This window comes from Argiope bruennichi, chromosome 4, assembly GCF_947563725.1.
Source record: "Argiope bruennichi chromosome 4, qqArgBrue1.1, whole genome shotgun sequence".
NCBI classification, from domain to species: domain Eukaryota; kingdom Metazoa; phylum Arthropoda; class Arachnida; order Araneae; family Araneidae; genus Argiope; species Argiope bruennichi.
Window position 1 is genome coordinate 38692770 of NC_079154.1, and position 22686 is coordinate 38715455.

Below are 22686 nucleotides of genomic sequence, written 5' to 3' on the forward strand. Positions count from 1 at the left end.
TCATAATGACTGAATTTATTTTTAATAGGTCAAGATGAATATAGGTGTCCTTGTGGACGGTGGAAGGGAATACCGAATATTGAATGGATTTTGAGTCTTTGCTTTTAATTAGTGTCCGTGTTCATCCTTCGAATTTCATCTGTGTAATACATTTCTTTTTTAAATTAAAAATTTCTTCTGGGGACCCATTTGAAGAGATAGTATAATTATATATTTATTATTTTATTTCATCCAAATTGTAAAGTTAATCTAAAATATTGGAGTATAGATTAAATAAGAAGTTTCATTTACTTATTTTATTCAGTTTTTGAATTATTGTGTTCACGAAAAGACTGATGGACGAATGTTTTTTTTTAAACTCGAGGAAGTCTCAGAAGAAGAGATTTATCAAAATCTCCACTTGGCGATTTAACATTTTCTCCTTGTATATGGAAAAGAGAGAAAAAAAAATTGAAACTCTATTGCTGCATATTCTAAGGAGCAAAAGGTTATGGTAAAAAAGCAAATATATATGGATAAAACTATTTTTTAAAAATTTCTGTACTTCAATTTTTGTATTGATATTTACTTTAGAAGTTGTTTTTTTTGTGTGTGGTTTATTCAATGAAATTCAATGATCAATTTCTTATCACTATCAGCATTTCTCCTTCATCGTACTCTTTCTGTAAAAAATAAATGATCTCAAACTCAAAGGAATTTCTTGTGAAAAATTACTTTAGATATCTATCTTAATCCAATACTCTAGAGATCAACGGAGGCATTTTGAAATAAAAAAAAACAGTCCTGATATATAAATCATCACAAGATTCTTGGGTTGAATTTAATAAAACTCAATAAATGCTTCTGTGATAAGTGAAAATTGAAATTTTTTTCCAAAAGGCAGGAAAAGTTTAAACAAATTATAAATTTATAGAAATCAGTAAAATAAGAAACTTTAACGATCTACATTTTTTAAAATTCTATTTCGTTACATTAATAACAACAAAAACTTCGGTTGTATGCCAAATAAGGATAATAGTTAATTCTTAATCAATTATCAGTAACCCATAGATATAAGAAATTAAAAGATATTCATTTGACTAACTAAGTAATTACTCGCTCGAATATTTATTAAAAATAAATTACTCATAAGAGTAATTATTTATTTAATTAATTATTATATATGTTTTTTCTTACTGAATTTGTTAATTTACATATTTTTATCCTTGTATATATGGCTATTAACAAAACCTAAATTTTACCCCTTTATAATTATTATTATACTGTGTAATGCTATCTGTGCCTAATATTATTATAAATTTCTTTTAACGTCATCTGGTAAGAAAGATAATCTCTTTACGTTTTGCAATTATTGCATTCTATATACATACCATTGCAGAACAAATGCTTGATTTCTTTCAATGTTCACTGTAAAATGCTTTTTCAGAAATTTCTGTAATAATTCTCATAGAATTTTTTTGTTCCATTGAGAAAAATGAAGTATCATTGAACAATAAAATTGATTTTTGGATAAACTTAGAAACTGAAATCAGTTTGCAAAACTTAACGCCATCCATGGAAATCAGTTATGAGATTTAATATGTTATATCTTATTAACATCGTGTACATGATGGATCTTCTGTAGAATACCCGAAGATATTTGGTAGAAGATATAATCCTAAGCATTCATATTTGGATCCGAAACCTGATCTATGCCACCAAGCCGACATAATCATTATACTATAAAATCATACATTTGAGACATATGTAATTTACGATTTAACATCTATTGTAAAAGACATCTCCAATAAATAACATTTATAATAAGCATAGATAAAGAATTTTTTATTCTTGCGTGGAAAATAAATGTTTCTTACAGAAATTATATTCATTTTTCGATGTGCAAAAATTCATTGACGTCTTGTTTATTTAGAAAATTATTTCACTGTTTTCTTGTTGTTATTTAGTTCTATTATTCACAAAATATCTCTCCCTATCCATTAGATGATCGATATTGATTCAATTTTTCTACAGATAATTTTGCAATAAACTTTATGCAAGCACACTTTGACTGATAATATCTTTAACTATATCTAAGGGCATTCATTTGATTTTTCTTGACGAATTCAGAAAATAATAAAAGAATTTTTTTAATTTTATTAAAATTTAAAAATATGGTCAGGTGATACATTATTTCTAGTACTTAAAACTTTTCAAAATGAACAGTTTCGACACCCATACAAAGTTGCATTAATATATATATATATATATATATATATATATATATATATATATATATATATATATATATATATATATATATATATATATAAATATATATATATATATATATATATATATATATATATATATATATATATATATATATATATATATATATATATATATATATATATATATATATATATATATATATATATATATCCATGTATACGCTATAGAATTCTTTGACATCAGACAGAATTTTTGAATCCGTCAGAACAGATCCACAGAGGTTTACTGTCAAGCATCAATTATTTCTTTAATTTAGATATATTTCAGATCAAAACTAAAATTTTCCACTTTTCCATGCTACTTTCGTGTTCTGTATACATCTCTACATTATATACAACGATTTTTCAAAGACAATCAATAATAAATATAAAATTCTCTTCTGAATTGAAAAAAAATTAAATTTGCTCCTCACAATTTAATTTAAATAGTGCTTTAGGAATTTATCAGCTATTGCTATCCATTGATAACAGCTTGATATGAATTCTCCAAGGAATTGATTTTATTCCCTAATGAAAAAAATAATAATTACTTATTTGTATATATATTTCTTTCAAAAATTAGTAAGCGTTTAAAAAATATAAAGCCTAACTAAATTATATTAACATAATATTCCTATTGGATTTAATTATGATATGAAATACTTTGAAAAATGTCAATTGGCAATCAAACTGAATCAATAACCTGGATTTATTTAATTTAAAAATGCAGTTTTGAGGAGTTGTAAAAAATTTAAATATTTTTCGATAATGTGAAAACCGTGAAGAAATATTTTTGTTTTCATATATTCTAGATTTTATTCCATTTCAGTGGTAGATAATGGAAAAGACAGATGCGAGTTAGAAAATAATTAGTTGACTGAAATTTATCTTTGGCTTATAATTTTACACCTGAATTAAGGTTTTTCGAAGCTTGAGCAACTTCATGTGAGGGGCGGATATTAAATATTAATTTCATAAGGTGGACTTTATTAACCTTGTTTTGGGTGTAAGTAACTCTGCTACAGCTGGAATAATTATATAAAGAAATATTAGTTTTCTGGGAAAGTGAATTATTTTCCCTTAAATCTATGTTCATTTTACGGGATTGTTAAGGAAGATTCGTATATCAAATGACAACAAAATAATAGATAAAACAAATGATATTGTTTTATCTATTACACATCTATCTTATAATAAATTTAAGTAAGCAGATTTCGTAAAATTGATATATTTATTTTATTAAAATGCTTTGGATGTCTGTTAGATTTAGATCTGTTAAGCATTCTTGTGAATGAACAAATTTTAAATGATCTTAAATTTATCCTTTCATTCAAATGGTCTTTGGTAAAGTGCTTTTTGTTTTCTAAAATTTAAATAAAGTTTAAATATATTTTAAGGCACAATTTTTTTCTCCGATGAAATGTTTTCAAACCGTTATTGTCGAATAAATATTTAAACTCTTAAATTTTATAAATTACTATTTTTGTTTGTTCTCTTTTTTTTCTTTAATTGGAAACATAATTTAATCATTTTGTCTCGTATTATAAAACAATCTCTTCTCCAAAGTTTTGCGTAATTCTGAGTATTTTATTGCTGTAACATGGCAAAGATTTACCAATCTGCTTTTATTCAGAATGTTTTTAAGTAGATCGCTCATGCCTCCTCCATTGAAAATTACCCTTTTATCGGAATATTGATTTAAAGAATAAAATCTTCCATATCATTACAAATGTCATAGTACAAGATAAATAATATCATAAATAAATAACTTAAAATTCATAAGATTGAATAATGCATTCAAAGGCTGTCTAGAAATGTCTGTCTTCTTCAACCAAATCAAATTTTTCCTACTCAGGCAATCGTCTATCAAATGTCCTTCCCTTACACTGAAAGAGAACATTCATATCCTCAAGTAATTATCAACTGATCATTTCTCTTTAAGTCTTGCTAATTTGTAATAAGCTGAACAGAATTCTTTTGTTGGATTATTTTACTGCAGTTTCAAAATTAGTACAATCTTTCTGAACTCACTTTTCACCTTATTTTAAAGGACTTCTGAAGTCAAATTTAGATGTTTTTTAACTAAAATTCCAAGATTTCACAAGGTTTCATTCTATACTCAAGGGAAATTGCATATTGCCTGGTACTCAAATAAGTATTTAGGTGAAGAAATACATACAAGCCATTAAGGTCATAGCTATATCAGCTAAGACATAAACATATCAGCTAAGGGTCATAGCTATATTGTCACGTAGGTACTCTAGTGTGGAATTCAATGACACACACATGAAGTAGAGCTAAACCAGTTTTATTAACTCACTCTGAACTCAGAATACAATGACTGACAGATCATCTGCTTTTATACTAACAGGGAAAGTTCCAGAATACTTTTCTGGAGACAGTAAAAAAAGTCCAGAACACTTATCTGGTAAATTAAAGAAAGGTCCAGAATCCGCTGGAAAATGAAATAAAGGAAAACATAAAATCAAGGAATTAAATATTTACACAGAACTGTGAATGATATTATCTCTAGCGAGATTCGAACTTATGATCTCTTGATTATGAGATCAGTGCCATGACCATTCGAGCATGGAGATTCGACTGCCTCTTTTCAATGCGGCAATATTAATAAAGAACTCTTTATTCATATGATTCCCAGGAATTGTTTTTTATTTCACTAGTTAATATTTTGTTCAATAGTGAAACATAACAATTTTAGTCTGGATACTAAGACTTTCCACTGCTCACTTTTCAATAGAAAAAAAATTGTACATTCTAAAGAACAACAGTCATTATAGTAAGTGATCAGTGCAACCGGCTTCATAATATAGTTCCAAGTAGTGGAACAGCAAGAGCTTTGTCGTATCGAAATAAAAAAAACACCTTAAAAATACCTTCAAAAGATGCAATTAAAATATATAAATTAATCATAGTTGGCTTAAATCTCAAATAAATGAAATCATAATTAAACATTATTCTCTTCCGGTGACAATATTTATTTAAATTTACCTTTCAAATGTCATTGTTTTTCACATTTTGTTTGATTACATTTTATTTTCATGCCCTCAGATATCCAAAGCTATTTCGGGCAGATGAATATTTCAAGCTTTGCATGTAACAAACCCTTAGATCTTAATATATTCGAAGAGATTATAACGTAACTAGACGTTATTCTTTACTAATGACATTATTTATTTTAACTGATCTTTTCGAATTGATATTTTTGCTTTTATATTTCGCTTGATAATAAATTTATTTCCTGAATTTTCAGTTATCATGCAAATGTAAAACACTATCAGATTTCATCATAATACAAGAAAGACGACTCGAATTTGAATAAGAATCGCATATTATGGAAATACCAAGGGAGTTGAGAAGATTGATAGTAATAGATAATTAATAGTAATCAATAGATAGTATCAACTGAGAAGATTGATAGTAAGATCTAAATTAAATAATACAAAGAAAAAAAAGATTCAAACTGAATAAGAATCTCATCTTATAGAAATACCTAGGACATTGGAAGAGTAAGAACTGAGAAGATTGATGGTAAGATCTAAGTTAAAGGATACAAAGAAAAGAAGATTCAAACTGAATAAGAATCTCATCTTGTAGAAATACCTAGGGCATTGGAAGAACAAGAACTGAGAAGATTGATGGTAAGATCTACGTTAAATGATACAAATAAAAGAAGATTCAAACTGAATAAGAATCTCATCTTATAGAAATGCCTAGGACATTGGAAGAACAAGAACTGAGAAGATTGATGGTAAGATCTACCTTAAATGATACAAAGAAAAGAAGATTCAAGCTGAATAAAAATATCATGTTACATAAATACCAAGGACAATGGAAGAACAAGAATTAAGAAGGTTTATGATAAGATCTAAATTAAATAATACAAAGAAAAGAAGATTCAAACTGATAAGAATCTCATGTTATGTAAATACCTAGGACAGTGGAAGGACAAAAACTGAGCAGATTGATGGTAAGATCTATGTTTTGTGTCAGGAGAGCTCAAGATTTAGAATTCGATCGCAGTAAACATGCAAAGTGTGACTCTGTGACACATTAAATCTGTTATCGAGAATACATTTCCGCCATCTTATGTGATTTGGAACTTTAAAAGTGATTTGCTAACACTTCCACCGAAAGGGGAGGAGTTATTTTATTTTCAAAATACCATAATATTCATCATGCTGCTGTGGCTCCATCAGAACTTTGTAGAAAACGTTTCGTTGCCTTTTGAAACGGGATGGTAGTGAATACAACTCAACCATTAATGTGCAAAAGGTTAACCTAATTGCTATTAAATCTCTCTATCAGTTTCTGGATTGGAGGGCTCAGGTAGCAGATCTTTGCATGACATAAAGATTGGAAGATGTATTTATTTATTTAATTGGAATTGAGTTCTGCATTGAGTCCACCTAATATTTATTAATAAAATTAGTGCTAGAAATTGATTGGGATTATATTCGCCTGTGTGCTTTTCATGAAAATGGAAGTTCAGTTTTATGATGAAATAGAATTTGAAACGATTTCTCTTGAAGTACCTCGCGATGTAGTTGTGTACAGTTTCATTGCTCAGAGATCTCTTACTTATTTGGACTTAAGTGCATGCGAGAATACACTTCGAATGAAAACTCCCTTCACAGAAGAACAATGTAGAAAGTTGATGGAACCAAGAAGGCAGATTCTGTACACACTTCATTTAGATCTACCAACAAACTTGGAAGGCAGTTTGAGAGACGTTGCACCTAACGCAGATGACACTGAAGAATGCGAGACATTTCACTTGGGAGTAATATTTGTTTGCGAATGTCTATATACCCGCGATCTTCAAAACTTCATTATTAAACCCATCGTATCAGCAAAAAACAAAATGGAGAAGCTGAGAAAATATTTGAAAGTAATTAAGCTTCTGAAACTCAACACGTGCAAGAAGAATGTTATATTTTTATTCGAGAACCTTATATTCGCTTTGTATCCATACTGCACAGACTCGAATCTTGTGGTAGAATTCGCTATTACGTGTAGATTTGATTCTTGGATCTTTTACAGAGAAAACCCAATACTCGTTGGTTATGTCCTACACCACGCAATGCAAGTCAGATACAATATTTGGCAAGTGTCTGACTGGGGGCTGGATCCCGTCAATGGTTGCATCTTATTTCATAGACCAGGAAATATAAGCACGCTTCTTGAGTATGGTACTGTTTTCCGCTTTCAACCCCGAGGTTACTTGGAAGTCTTGTAAGTATATTTTAGCTATATAATAATTTGAATCTTATTTAGAATTTAAGTTATAACTTCATGAAATGCGGAAAATTTGTTATTTATATCAATTATTATTTGTATATATTATTTATTTTTATTCTGTTGACTAGCAGTTTGAACGGAAGCATATAGGCAAATAAAAATATTTGATCTGGGCTTATTAATATTGTAGTTTAATTCATTAATCTAATATTTGTTTTAATTTTTTAATTCCGAACAATATACTGCAGAATATTTTTCAATTTTAAATAAAATTTTAAAAATGAAGCAAATATCTTATTTAAGTTAGGTATAAAATCATGAAATAAATTGTATTTGGAATAAAATGTTTGCTTAGAAGATTGTTTTCAGAAGATTGTCTTCAGTTTTATTTATCGGGAAATTATTTCAGTAAAAGTCTCAGATTTTCCCATTTTTTTTTTTGAACATGGAATGTTATATGTTCATAATTGTCTTTTCAGATTCAAATTGTTCATCTCCGTATACATTGAACTGGTATTTCAGCTTTTTTAATAATGCTTAGATCTAGCAATTGAGTATATTTATAAGTTAATTTTTGTGTACTTGACATTATATTTTCAGGCGTCTGCAGAACCAGAAGTTTTATGGATTGAATCATAAATTTTATGGGTACTTACGAATTAACGCCACCGCAGCTGCAGATTTGGCGGTTTTTGCGCTAATGCGCCAATAAAGAGTGTTAATAGCTCTTTATTGGTGCATTAGCGCAAAAACCGCCAAATCTGTAGCTGCGGTGGCGTTGATACGTAACAGGGTTGCTCTTCATTGGCGCATTAGCACAAAAACCACCAAATATGTAGCTGCGGTGGCATTGAATTTTGAAAGTGTTGAATTTTGAAAATGATTGGCGGATATCTTCAGATATGATTTGTCATATGCCACCAGACTATTACTTTCATTCTTATTTATGACTTAACTACATTTTAGGAAATAATATAACTTAAATCTAAACTTGTATTATCTAAGTCTTTTAGTATTTATCTTTTATTAATCCTAATTCATATCAATTAGTTTTGTATGTTCATGTATTTCAAAATTTTCAAGTTATTCGATTTTTGGCAAATTGAGATGCGCGAGGATAGTACTGGGACCTTGTGGTTCGCAGTCCAGTAACATGACCATGATAGCAAAACAATTGTAGGTACAGGGCTGTTAACTGGCTTATATGCTATTCACCACAGATTCTTTTTCTTGGCAACGTCGTCCTTTTGTATTTTCGCTAACTTCCTCTGTGATTATTTAAATTTATGAACAATTTTACTTAGATATTGACACAATATTGGAAGTAGAAAAAGCAGTAAAGTAAGATTTTATTATTAAAATCATAATTTGGCATTGAAATGTTGATTAGTATTTTTAGAAAATAAATTTATTAAATATCTCTAAAAATTTAAATTCGAGAATGCCGCCACTCTTTCTGTATTTTCATAGATTCTCAATGTTAATTCAAAATTTGAGCGTATGCAATTCAAAATTAATTTTAAGAATTATCTTGTATTTTAAGTGGTATCGTGCATGCTATTTAACCATCAATATTTTTTCATTGAAGTCTTTTGATGTTACAAATGTGTTCGAGGTGTTTTAATGGTGCGAAAAGAGAAATATATTTAGCGAAAAAAGAAATATATTTAGTTTTTTTCCCTTTAAAAATATAGCTCTAGATACTTGAAATATTGTATTTCGTTGAACTTTAAGATTACTATTTGAAACATTAAGTAAAATAGGTCGAAATTATTAAAAGAGTGAAGCATTCTTAAAAGTTGATGACAAGGATCGCTTTAAGAAGATTACTTAAAGAGGAATACGGATTTATTTTGAGAATTTCAAAGTCACTGGAATTGCTAAAATTGTCTCAACATTAATAAAAGTTTATGTAAGAATTTTCGTTGTTCGAGTTTCCATTAATTTTATTTAAAATCTAAACAATCTGAACAATACGGTAAAACTGATTTTATATTAAATTGGATTAACATTAAATCTGATTTTTCAGGAAACTGTAATTAAAGTAAAGCATATCATAGGAAACACTTTCCGTTTCAAAATATTTCTTGATAAGGATGATAAATTAATGATTGTTACTATTTCAAAGGGAGCATTTATATATTTTAATATTACTTTAATGCTGTATAACATAGCCTTTTATTTTTGAATTCGAAGCCCAGTATAAACATCATCGCAACCAAACTCCTTCGAATTATTTGAATTAACCGTGTTTGTGGTAAACACTTTTAAATAAAAAGATCAACAAAGCAGCCATCGCATATTTATAATGGAACAATTATAAAAACTAAAATTAAAAAGTCGAATAATAACTTTTCATTTTGCGTAGTACACATGTTTAGATCAATATTTCCATTTTTATTCCAACTTTCCCTGAGTTAAACAGAAGTTTATATGTCCATAAGAGCTCATTAGTGCTGGAAAATGGAACTCATTCTTCATTAAGATCAAAATCCCTGTGATTGGTATCACCAAAACTTTCTTTTATGTTTCACATACAGGTGTTATCTTCACTCCCCCTTCCTACAAAATATCACGGAATTTATGCAAAATCTTGAAGGTCATGAGTCTTGTTGAACTTTATTTTATTTTTAGAATTTTATATTAAAGAAAGCTGAATAACAATTTTGAATTGCTGAAAATCCGATATGTCTATTGAACTGGTGAACCATGGCTTGTTTTAAGAGTGCCATATATATTTATATTGTTGTTTTACGAGAGCTTTCAGAATGTAATTTCGGAAAAAATGTTCTCACCTCACAATGGTTCAAAATTATGAAGCCTGCCTGACAGCAATTCTCGCGCAACTTCATAATGAAACATTAATTTATCCAAATTAACGTTAAAGAAAAGAATTCGATAAGTTGCTTTCCAATTTTAGCAGTACACGTTAATAGATTAATGACTTAGTCTTATTTCATCTGTTGAGTTTAGAGAGCTTATTGAATGACTTCTAATCTTGATGTGGTTCTATAAAAACGAGCAGTTCTGATACATATTCCCGACTCAAGCACACGTACAGCATGTATCCAAATTGGGTAAGGAATTGAATTCCCTGTTGCATTCCAAACCCTATCTTTATTACATACAAATTATCTACAGCAATTAATAAAACTTTTTAATTCATGATCACTCATTGCTGCGCCAAATAGGTAACATTTCACTTATTTTCGTATTTTTCAAACACTCGTTAGAAAGAACACTACGCTAGCATCAATCCAATTGTCTTGCTAGAATATATCGCAAACCCTTTCCATTCACCATGTTTTTATTCAAGGTATCTCCCTTCAATTTGCATTCTATGAACATCCATTCTAAATGGAAATTAAGATGATTTAGATATCAGCCTATTCACTCTTCTCTACATCATGCCAATGTTGTGACAATAGATTTTGGAGAGCCACCATTTCATTGGCGTAGCTTTATATTATACACAGCTCAAATATTGTAATAGAAGCTGAGTTGGTTGAATCCTAGTTTATTGTACCCCAAATTTGTCGCCAATATGGTAAAAAAAAAAGTAAAATTTTCCTAGGAACCTTGTAATGTTTCCTAGTAATATTGACTTGTTTACATTTTTTTGCTTTTGAGTTGTACATCTACTATATCAGTTTTGTAATAAATGGAAACTAAATTAATAGACGAATAAAAATCCATTAAAGAACTTAAATTAAGTTTTATAATTGAAGGTAGTTTTGCTGTTAATAAAACATTTAAAGTTATTTTTAAAGTGAACTGAAATCAGACAACACTTAATCCTTTACAATTCTTACCAAATTATGTTATTCTAGTTAAAAGCGTTTGTTTTTGTCAGGAAATAAAATAAAATCTGCTTGAACTTATTGAATCGTTTGTCTGTATCCCACACTTTTTTTTATTTTGATATAATAACAGAATTAACATAATTCTAATGGAGTTCTTTGCGATTTATTGGTCTTTTCATAGATTTCTTTTGATTATTCGGCGAGTGTGTGAGTATTCAATAATCTGATGTCTGTTAATGAAATAATTCGAAATATTATGATCAAAAATGTCATGAGGGATATTGTATTTGTGAATTTGATCTCTGCATTTCGAAATTATATATGGCGCCAACCGAAAGACGTTTTCATTGTTGAAAAGTTCTATTGTATTTGATGGAAATTGATCGCTTTTCAAATGAAGAAATTGGTTAAACAGTGCGATTGTATTTATTTCCTTTAAATTTCTCTTTAAGAAAAGCACCGGTTTCTAGTAACGAAGCTATTTGCAACGGATGTTTCCATTTTTACTTGTGCTGTTCTTGTTATTCTTAGGATCCTTAAGTTTAATAAGCTAGCGAAGCTACTATGTCCCCCTTCCCGCTGCTAGCGAAATCATAGGATGTGTTTTTAAGGTAAACTTATGCCCGGTGCCTTCATTAGATGCCGTAGATGTTCGAATCTTATTGTCGAAAGAACCTAAAGACCAGCACAGCCGGTTTCCTAAATTTCGTTATTTCAGAATTCAAAGGAAATTCAATTTGACCTATAAAAGTTCAAAAAGAAGTGTTTTTAGATAAAATAATTTTTACCAATAAATCTCGTAATTTTAGTAAGAATGAATGGGAAACTGTAACTGTTTTATAATATTGTTTATATGGTCAGCCATTTTGTTTGGCGACTTTGTACTGTTGGCATCCTTGAAGGAATGAGCACACTAGATCTTTACAGCTAAATTTACATAATTTTAATATGGATTTTACTAAAAACTAATTCTGCTTGAAATTATATTTGAATATTATAGAAATTCTATCGATATTATTGAAATTATATCGGTATTTGAATTTCCTTTACAGCAGCGAACTTTTGGAAAGCAGAATATTAAGACGTCTTCTTCGAAAAAATATTGCTAATCAAAGACTTTTCTTACTACTACAACTGTTCTACTATGTGACATTTCATTATCCTTTTTGGCATGGTCTACTTTACATCTGGAGGTCCATTCCCGACCCATATCTCAGCAGAAATGAAATCCATTTCCTTTTTGGAAATGTAATTTCGCCAAGAAGACTGTATAGCATGATTGGGTATTATAAATTTTACATTATTGAAGAAACTGTTGAGACAAATGACATTATTCCGAGGTCTCTGCAACATCTGTGTAGAATTGCTGTTCGAAGCTATCTGAATCTTAATTATCAACTACCCTATGGAATCTACCAATTGGGAATGGCACATTCATTAAGAGAATATTTAAACCTTAGATGTTAATAATTTAGTAAATTATTTATATGAATAATTTATAATGTATTGATACCTCGCTTTGCTCTTGTATGTATATTTTTTAACTTATTTCATAAGCAAAGCATATATTTTATGTAATCAACTTTTTATACACTTGTTAAACCTTAAAAATTACTTTTCATAAATTTGGAAATAAAATCTTTTAGGGAAAGAAAATGAGTATCTTTATTGTATACACAAAAATATGCATGTAAAATCTATTGAAATCTTGTATATGCCAGAAAAATATGCTATTGTTGGGTACAGGCTCGTAGCCGCATGCTTCTTAAAACTTCTTCATGAGAATAAATTATCTGTCCCTTAATTCGACAGTCATTGCACTGAGATTGAAGAATATGAAGATCTTCTTAACTCTTTACAGTTCCAAAATGGGATGTTTACTTAATAAATGGAGTCGCCATTGAATTTATCATACTTTATGAAAGATCAACTCTATTAAGGGGACAGTGGAATTTGAAATAAGCAAACATGGACGAAAAACGACTTTTTTTAAATAGTTTTTCATCAAAATATATATTTAATTTCTTGTAAAATAGTGTCATAAAATGTATTGTTAGAAATATGAATGTTTGAAAGCCCTGGGTGAAAAAGTACATTATAATGACTTTCCTCAAAATGATATTGTATTTAGATTGAAATGCTCCAGGTGTCTTAGTTTTTGAGAAAATTAAATAAGATTCGTAATAAAGATTTCCGTTAAACATTTAAAGAAAATAGGGTATGCATAAAAAAATAGGGTATACATCTGTTGGATTTTAAGGTAGTTAAAAGTCAATTTTAGTTCAGAAAAAAAAAACTATGAAAATTCAGAAAATGTGCATAAAAATATTTCTAGAAAATTAGCATTTGATTAGAATTACAAACTTATACACAACTCTGCTCCAAATAAATTTATATTAAATGATAAGAAAAAATAAATAAAAAAAATAAATTAAGCCGCCTGGATTATCTTGATTTTTAACTATATATAATTTAATACATATGCATAAAAATTTTTCTTAACCTTAAATGAATAATTCGGAAAAGTGCCTAATAGACTACACCATACCTTTAAAAGAAGTTATGATTTCTTAATGGAACTTCTCTCCCATAAATAATATATATTGTTAATTTTAATGACTTCAATAATGGATACACTGCATAGAGCAAATTTAAGTGATACGAGAATAATGCAAGACATATCCACCAAACTTTAGTTATTATCCTAAGAGAATAACTTAGGATTATCCTACTATTATCTCTTAGGATAATAGTAAGATAATACTAAATACTTGTATTATTCTACTCTGAGGTTTAAGACTTTGGTTTCGATTATTTATTATTTTTTTTTGCTGTCAAAATTAGATGGGTATTTAACATAATGTTACGAATCTGTGATGCTGCTTTCCAGCATAGTTGGTTCCATCATCAGAAAGACTGTTTTACAGTCATCGGTATTGGACGGAGTCCGGGTGTCGCGTCGGAGGTCCCAGAGCTTGGCGACGAATTTGGTGACTTTGGCGCCAAAATAGATTATACCCGAAACATCGAATTATCCCGATCCATCCATTAGGAATCGAGATACGCCTCGAAAGTTCCTGATTGGTTGAGAGGCTTCTAGCCCCGCCTCCTGAGACCTATAAAAGAAGGCAGTCCGCAGCTGCCGCAGTGGTAGTCGGAATCGACGGTGAAAAACGAGTCTTCCAGAGATTAGCAGAGCAGCGACGGAGTCAAGCTAGTGCTGAACTAAGCTGTGCGCTACTGTCTGCAGTAGAGTCTCGTTGTATGCTGCTGTGTGCACGTCTCGGCTTGAAGATAATTGCCTTCTCTATGCTGTAAATAGTTGTCGTCTTTGTGCTGTCCTGTCTTCGGGTAAATAAAACGTCGTTGTTTTTTTCTACTGCCGCCTGCTGATTAAGCGTTCTCTACACCATATAACTTCCACTATCCAAACGAACCCGGAAATTTCGTAGCAATATTGAATTTTACTGTTTATTGCAATGTGATATTTTTAGTTGATATTTGATGTTAGAATTTATAGGACATTACCCAGTGTGGGGAAAAAACATGAGTTTCGTGCATAGTTCCGTATATAAAGAAGCATACTTTCATATTAAGTTTTTAAGATTTATAAATTAATATATCCTTTGTTACCACAAATATACCTTAGTAATGACCTTATTTTGAACTTTTAAGACGGTGGTTTGATGGCGATATTTAATCCTGCAAAGCTTCTGAAGATTTCCACCCACTCCCCTGGAATGAATATTCTGCAGACATATCCACTTCACTGATAACAAATTTGAGACTGGGTATACTAGTAATTTTCCATGGAATCGAATATAAGACTTCTCGATATTCTGTCATGATTCCGCTTGGACTTGGAAAATTAATAACTAAAATGAAAACAATTTGACTTTTATCTCATTTTTCAAAATAGAATGACCTCAAAAATTGACGTTACACTGAATAAACGTTACCTGCTACCCTATGTTTTCTGGTAATTTTTCCATATACTAAATGCCTATTATACTTGCTCTGGATTTGTCTTTCGAGTTTCACAACGCTCTCCGAGAACATCGGTAGTGATGTTTCCGCGATGTTTTCTGGTTCCCATTTTAGTTTTTCTTGAATATCTTTAACACTCCTCTTTTCTCACAATACGCACTTGTATCAAATTATGGAATATAAAATTCCTTATATTTTCAAGCTTTTAGTTTTCTTCAAGTTTTTAATATTTTTACAAATATGGGTTCTAAACTACTTTTTCGTTTTCAGTAATTTTGGACTCCTTAGATCATCAAATCCGCATGTTACCAGCATGAAAAAAACCTTTTAAGAATGTGCTTTCACATTAAAAAAAAATTGTAGTTGTAACTATTTTTTTTAGTTTCCAACAGTTCTCAGACTCAATATTTTTACGATTTTCTCCAATTAAACGTCGGTTGGGACCCCATGTTGTATGGCGATTCATTATCTTCCTGATGCTTAGTATGACCCCTCTGAATTTGTTGGTCGAATTCGGCAACACCCTGTTGAATTATTCCTTCATAAAATAAGTGATAACATATGACTTGTATTAGATATTTATCCAATTTTCAGCGCAAAGGACTTCTAATCTACTGAAGGTCAGACATAAAAATAAAATGTGGAAAAGATAGTATCCGAAATAAAATTCAATTCTATTTCAAGTTGGCATCCTGGCAGATGTAATTGGTTTAAAGTTAGCGATCATGGTACTAAACATTATTCAACATCTGTTTCATTTGAAATTATCTTCGTAAGGTTGTTTAGAATTTCTTAAAGCGATTTGTCTTCCAGTGTTACTGACTGAGCGTCATCTGATTAAAGAGATGCGATTCCACCAATGGTTAGCATTATATTCAAACATATATTATTAAATCTTTTGAAATATAACTCAGCGATTTTGAGGAAATATTAGATAAAATGCTTTTCAGAGGAAATCCCCATTTCCACCGGAACTAGCTTTGACCGTACTCGCCGTCTCATTCCTAGATTAAACTACAGTAGTCTAAATTGAATTACTTTGAAGATTTTAGCTAAATTTTATCTAAGTTGTCTTGAAACATTTTCATTAATTTGATGTCGAATATAACCGAGACCTTTCAGATAATGTCTTAACTTCAGTAACAGGAAAATTTGTTTTGCTAATGTGCTTTGCGAATTTATGGATTTGGATATTTTAACTACCATTTTTAAGGCTAATTTAATTACATAGATTGGTCTTGAAAAGTTTTCTGCGAAATTTTAAGGTGAGTCAGGAATGCGGAAATATGTTAATTTCAGTACAAAATAAATATGGTGCTACTCTTTGCATTTCTACAAAAAGAGGGTGTCACAGAAGAACGTTTAGCAGGAATTAAGAGAAAAAGTGTGAATGTTAAAATTATATCAAAATGAATATAAATATTATTCAATGAAACTTATTAGGCATTTTGACTAAAAATGTTTAATAGAATAAAAATTTGCAATTACAAAATAGTATAAATAAGTGTTAAAGTCGTACCTATCATTAAATAAATGTAAGTATGATGCAGTTTGCAGTAGAACAATAAACATATCGGGCATTTTTTTTATTCAAAGGATATGCCTTTTAAAGCAATAAATTCTCATGCTGGTATTCATACATTCTTAGCTTGATTTGCATTCCATTAATCCTGTCTTGCACACTTTATTTAGTGCATGCTTTATTTTACTGAATTCATTGACATCCATTGATAATTTAATTGATCATTTAATTCATTGATCGTTTCTTTCCTTATTTTCGGTGCAAGTTTCATTGCACTCAAATAAGAAAATAAGTAAACTGTTACTGAAAATTAATTCTTGAATAATGTAATTTTCAGCATGTGTCTGTATGAAATCAAATATAAAACATTTTCTAACAAAAAATTGAAAAAATATTTATCTATGATCTTTTACATTAGCTACATTATTCAGTAAATGAACTTTGTTAAGGCAAACATGACTTAATATACACCCTTTTAATTCAGGATGTATAATATATAATTTTTAAACCTTTAATAACAGAAATACATGTGTTAAAATGGTATACAGGAAGTAAATTATATTTTATGTAATTTCAGTCTGTAAATCATTTAACAAAATATTCTTGAGACACAAATATTTAAAAAAATATTTGGCACTCCCATAAACTAAATCAGTCCTTAAAACCGAATGATTTAGTAATATTTGAGGGCCGCGGTGGCCTGGTGGTAAGGTCTTGGCTTCGGAACCGGAGGGTTTCCAGTTCGAGACCCGATTCCATTGAAGAACCGTCGCGTAAGAGAATCTGTTGCACGTTAAATCCGTCCTGACCAAATGTCCTCCCGCTGGTGTGGTGTGGTGTGGAGAGGGGGATGCCACCTCAGGTGTCGTCCTCGTCATCTGACCGCGGTTCAAAATTACGAGGTCCATCCCAAAATAGCCCTAGCGTTGCTTCAAACGGGACGTTAATATAACTAAACTAAACTAAACTAAACTTAGGAATATTTGAATATCACTGTTCAGTAAAAATGGGCGATTTTTACACCACTTCATTGACCTGTATGAAAGATGATGCGCTAATCAACGCTTAGGGTTTCTCAAAACTGATTGGCCTCAGATTATAAAAATGTTGATTCTTCTAATATTTTAAAACTTCAACATTCATTTACTTAATTAAAAGTGGCTAGAATACTTCTCAGAATATAAATCCTGATATGAATATAAAATTTATTATTCATAATTTTTTGAAGTATATTTATAAGCCGAAACAAAACAAAATTTTGTTATTCCTCTTTATTTAAATCCTTTTGAAAGCAAAACTAAAAGCTGAATTTTATGATGAATCTGAGAAATTTTTGATAAATAATTCTTGAGATATTACATAAATTATGAAAGTTATTCTGTAGTACATATAAGAAAACAATGCTGAAAGACTCGTATTAAAAACAATGCTTGGTTTCAGTAAAAAAGTGTTTGTATAAATTGCAGTATAATCATTTTCACTTTAATTTGAAGCTGAAATTATGCGGGAGCTGACAGGAAATTGGAATGACACATAGTACATTATTGCTTAAGGACTTTATAATAGTACGAGTGAGTTATATGACTATCAAAATTTCATTAAAATTCTTTTGATGGCGAAGCAATCAAAAGACATAGTATATTTAACAGAAAATTTTACCATGCATTAAGATTGGCGAACCTTCACGTGCCAAAGATGGCAAGTAAAACAATATTTAAAAACACCATACATATGTTATATAATATTGGCGCAGTAGTATTCGTCTAAAAGATTATTTATCATGCAAAATATCATGTTTATTTAGATTTGCAAGTTATGCGATATTCATTATTTTTTAAACTTTTTTTTTTATTATTAGCTTATTTAAATTAAGTTCATTGTAATTATTAACATATTAAATAAATTTTGACGTGATTTTACACAATTTTTTTTTTCTGAGCGTGCTGATTTGTGGTTATAAATTTGAAAATTATTGCATCACATCACATATTTTATTTGTAAGTAACATACTTGAAGGAAAAACAAATAATTATCTTTCATTTGATAACTAAAATGAAGCATTAGTTCTATGTGTCCAAATTTACTTTCGAATATAAAATTCCTTTACGAAGAATTCCACTTTATTTAAAAATAAAATTTTTAGTTTTCGTTGTCAAGAATATTCTAGTTCTGTTTAGTAAAATCCTTACTGAGCGATTTTTTTAAAGAAAATATTTGCTTTAATCGTTTCCTAGTGAGTTAATCATAGCGAAGAGCATAAATTAAAAAGGGAATTTTATGTGAGCTATTTCAAGCGGTTTACATTTTATTAATTAATTTTATTAATTGCGGAATTAGAATATCTTAAACACATATAAAAACATAAAACTGGATACTAATGCTTAAATTTTTATACGTAAGCGCTTATGAGTATAGGTAATTTCAAAACAAAAAAATGTTAATAAATAAGACAATTACTTTGGATTCTGATAAGCTAAAATTTGATTTTGAATCCAGAATTTACATAACTCATTGGTATAAAGAATAGATTCATTATTTTGATAACTTCTTATTTCTATTTTAGTGACAATTTTATTATTTTCATGTTTTGATAATTCGACAAACTAGATATTAAAATTCACATATAGAAAAATTTAGTTTAATGGGAATTGAAATATACTTTTAATCTGTTTGAATACTTTTCAACTGAAGAATTTCTCTGAATTGTTATTTTATCCATTTCTTTTATTCTCATCAATTCACTTTCCTCAGTGGTATTTCGTAAGACAATTTCAGAATAAATCTATTCAAATTGGTACTATAAGAGAGCCTTGGGATGATGCATGCGTCTGGCTTTTTGTTGTTAAAACACTTCATTGATCTCTCGAGTATCGGGTGAGAGAGACATCCAGAGTAATTTTTCACCAGAGAATTGCTTACCCTGTTCTCCGTGCTACTTTTACAAAAAAGACATTGTATGGAGAAATATCCGTGATTGTAAAAGATAGATAACAAAATTCTATTGCTTCGATTTCTTTAGGAAGATATAGCTTTAAAATAAACCTTAAAAAAAGCGGAGGGAAGACCCCGCAATACTCTCGCAAACTCTATAAAAATGTAGCTATGTATTATTTAACACATGCCACTGATGATCAGCTGAAAAACGGGCGAATTTTAGCAATTTTTACGGTGATCAATCGCTATGAATCAATTAATACAGATAAACGAATATATATATGTATTGAACATCTTTTTTCCAACCAAATGAAACGAAAATTTGAATGAGCTGCAATTGAAATCATAGGATCACTTAACACATTTCATGCATTTAATCTCCTTGCATACAAATTTTCTAACTTCCTAATTAGAGGACACATCCTAGTTTAGACATTTATTGTTAGTTCATTATTTCAACTTATCTGTAAGTGTGATGCTTTACACTGATGCTTAAGAATAAGGATTGAACAAAGAAAAGCTGATCTTACTCCTTGGAAAACTTAAAAGAAACTTAACATTAATGATTGGACCCTCACTCATTGTTAGTTAGTTAGTTAAAATACATAGAGCATTTGAGGTATTGAAGCATTGCTAAGGGATTTTTGCATTATTAAATATTTAATTTTAAATACTTAATTCTGTTGCTTAGTTCTAAATCTTAAGTAATTCGATGAGCGTGTCAGATGCATTATAGGCGAAGGCGTTAAGTTCATTACAGTTGGTACTTCACTGAAGTTTTGAGTCTTGTGAAAGATAGACGGACAGACAGTCGGATGTAATTTAAAATTTTATAAGGATTTATATTTACGATGTTAACTTATTTAATTTGATACGAGTTTGAATTATCGTATTATTTTCTGTACATTTGAATTATAGATTCAAAAGTACAGAACTTGGAGATGATCAGCCTCTTGACGATATTTGGTTCAGAACTGATAACTATCAATAATTATAATATATAATATTAAATATTATATATAGTATTAAATCTATGTATCTTTTAATATTAAATCTATATATCAAATATTTTATAGTTATCGTATAACTTATATTAAAAAAAGACTTCCTATGAATTCATTTGTTCAAAAGTTGACAAAATGTAATAATTTGGTATACAGATCATATACCAAATTTCATCTGTCTAGCTTAAATAGATATGGAATATCGTTTTTTCCAGACAGATATAATTCGAAAAAATAGGTTTTTCGGACTTAGGAAGGTCTGTGATATGGCAGACTCGTCAACATCAGGAATTCAAACGTTTCGACAATTATAATACTTTATTTTTGCATATGTTTTACACGAGAATGAGAAAATGATTCGTGCAACTTATGTAAATTTAAATTAGAATTCTATAAAAAGGAATGTAGCAATAAAATTAAAATTTAAACTCTAGTAGCTTTCTCTATAAATGCATATAGTTATAAATCATTTACAACTTTTTTGGATAACAGTTTTAGTTTGGACGACAGAAGAACTTCTTTCGAATCTAAATGTATTAAGCCTCTTGTGTTAAATCAAAATCTAGAATAATATCAGCTTGCAAATTCGGTTTTCATTTATAGAAGACATAAATAATAACGATAAAAATTTCAAATGTATCTGTTTTAGTCATTGATCTATGAATTATTTCAGCCTTTAATTAAAGGCTGCATCTAATTTGAGAAGTTATTGATTTTTCTAATATTACACAAGAACATAAAAAAACCCATATGCACTTAAGCACGTTCAAGTTGTTAATTGATCTTTTAAATATTGACCCATGTACCAGTACTCATCTCATTAGATGAATCGTAGTTATATTAAAATTCCTTTTAACCTTTAGCTTTTTTAATGATCTAATTAGATATCTTTTATTTTGGAAATGTGGTGTCTTAACAATTCAATTAAGAATCCATAGAATATTTAATATGCGTAGCTTATGTATATATGTATAGCTTAATATGTATATGTATAGATTGTTTTAAAACAGACAAAAGTATAAAATAATTTCTCCTCGGCCCATATAGATTAAAATGAAAATTTGCAATTGTAGATTGTAAAAAAATTCACAAACACAAATTTTCAAGGCAATCGGTATGGGGTTAGGATAAATTATTTTAAACTTTTTAACCCCTTTAAAAACATAGTATAATACAAGATATTTTATTTAAATAATTATCTTTTTGTATGTTTCAGTAATTTCTATATAAAACAAAATATTTGATTTGATTTTTAATACTATGAAAAAAAACATATGAAAATTTACTGTATATTTAAGATAAACAAGGTATAGGGAATTTAGCTATTTTTTAGCAAATTACAGAGAATATATGTGAACAATATTTCATAAAATATAACAATAATGAAATTTTTAATCCAATATTCGATTTGACAACATATTTAAAAAACTAAACACTTAAAAACCATAGCTGATAAATGATTTCCCATCTAATTGTAATCTAATTTTTATAAAAAATAATTTTGATATAAAAAATAATCTTACAAATTTCACTATTGTTGGTTTAATATTGTTAAAAATCATAAATCGATTTACTATATTTCGGTCATATATATTGCAATTAAAAATAATTACCACATTATTAAAAGTTGCAACTGCGATCCAATTTATTAATTCAAAATGGACACAATGTTTTACATATAATTTACGAATTAAAGCTAAAAACATTGCTGAATTATAGGGCAATAATTTGAGGTTAAATTTCGCTATTTATCGATGAATCTGTTAACCAGTATTGCAACCCTTAGCTATTAGGATAAGAGATGATGGAATGCTATTATTTAATGGGAAATTAATATCTTAATAAAGCATTTAATAGCATCAAATCCTTTGAATAGCTCATGCATTTATCAACTCACTAAAGCAATGAATTACATTTGTCAGTTT

General features: G+C 29.0%; 1 protein-coding gene across 1 annotated transcript; it reads left to right on the plus strand.

Moving 5' to 3' along the window:
* The first annotated feature begins 6453 nt into the window (after positions 1-6453).
* On the plus strand, positions 6454-12947 carry LOC129966141 (uncharacterized). Its single transcript, XM_056080529.1, has 2 exons — positions 6454-7505; positions 12367-12947. Exons 1-2 carry the CDS (start codon positions 6745-6747, stop codon positions 12779-12781), a joined length of 1176 nt encoding a protein of 391 aa, XP_055936504.1. The 5' UTR covers positions 6454-6744; the 3' UTR covers positions 12782-12947.
* The last annotated feature ends 9739 nt before the right edge of the window (positions 12948-22686 follow it).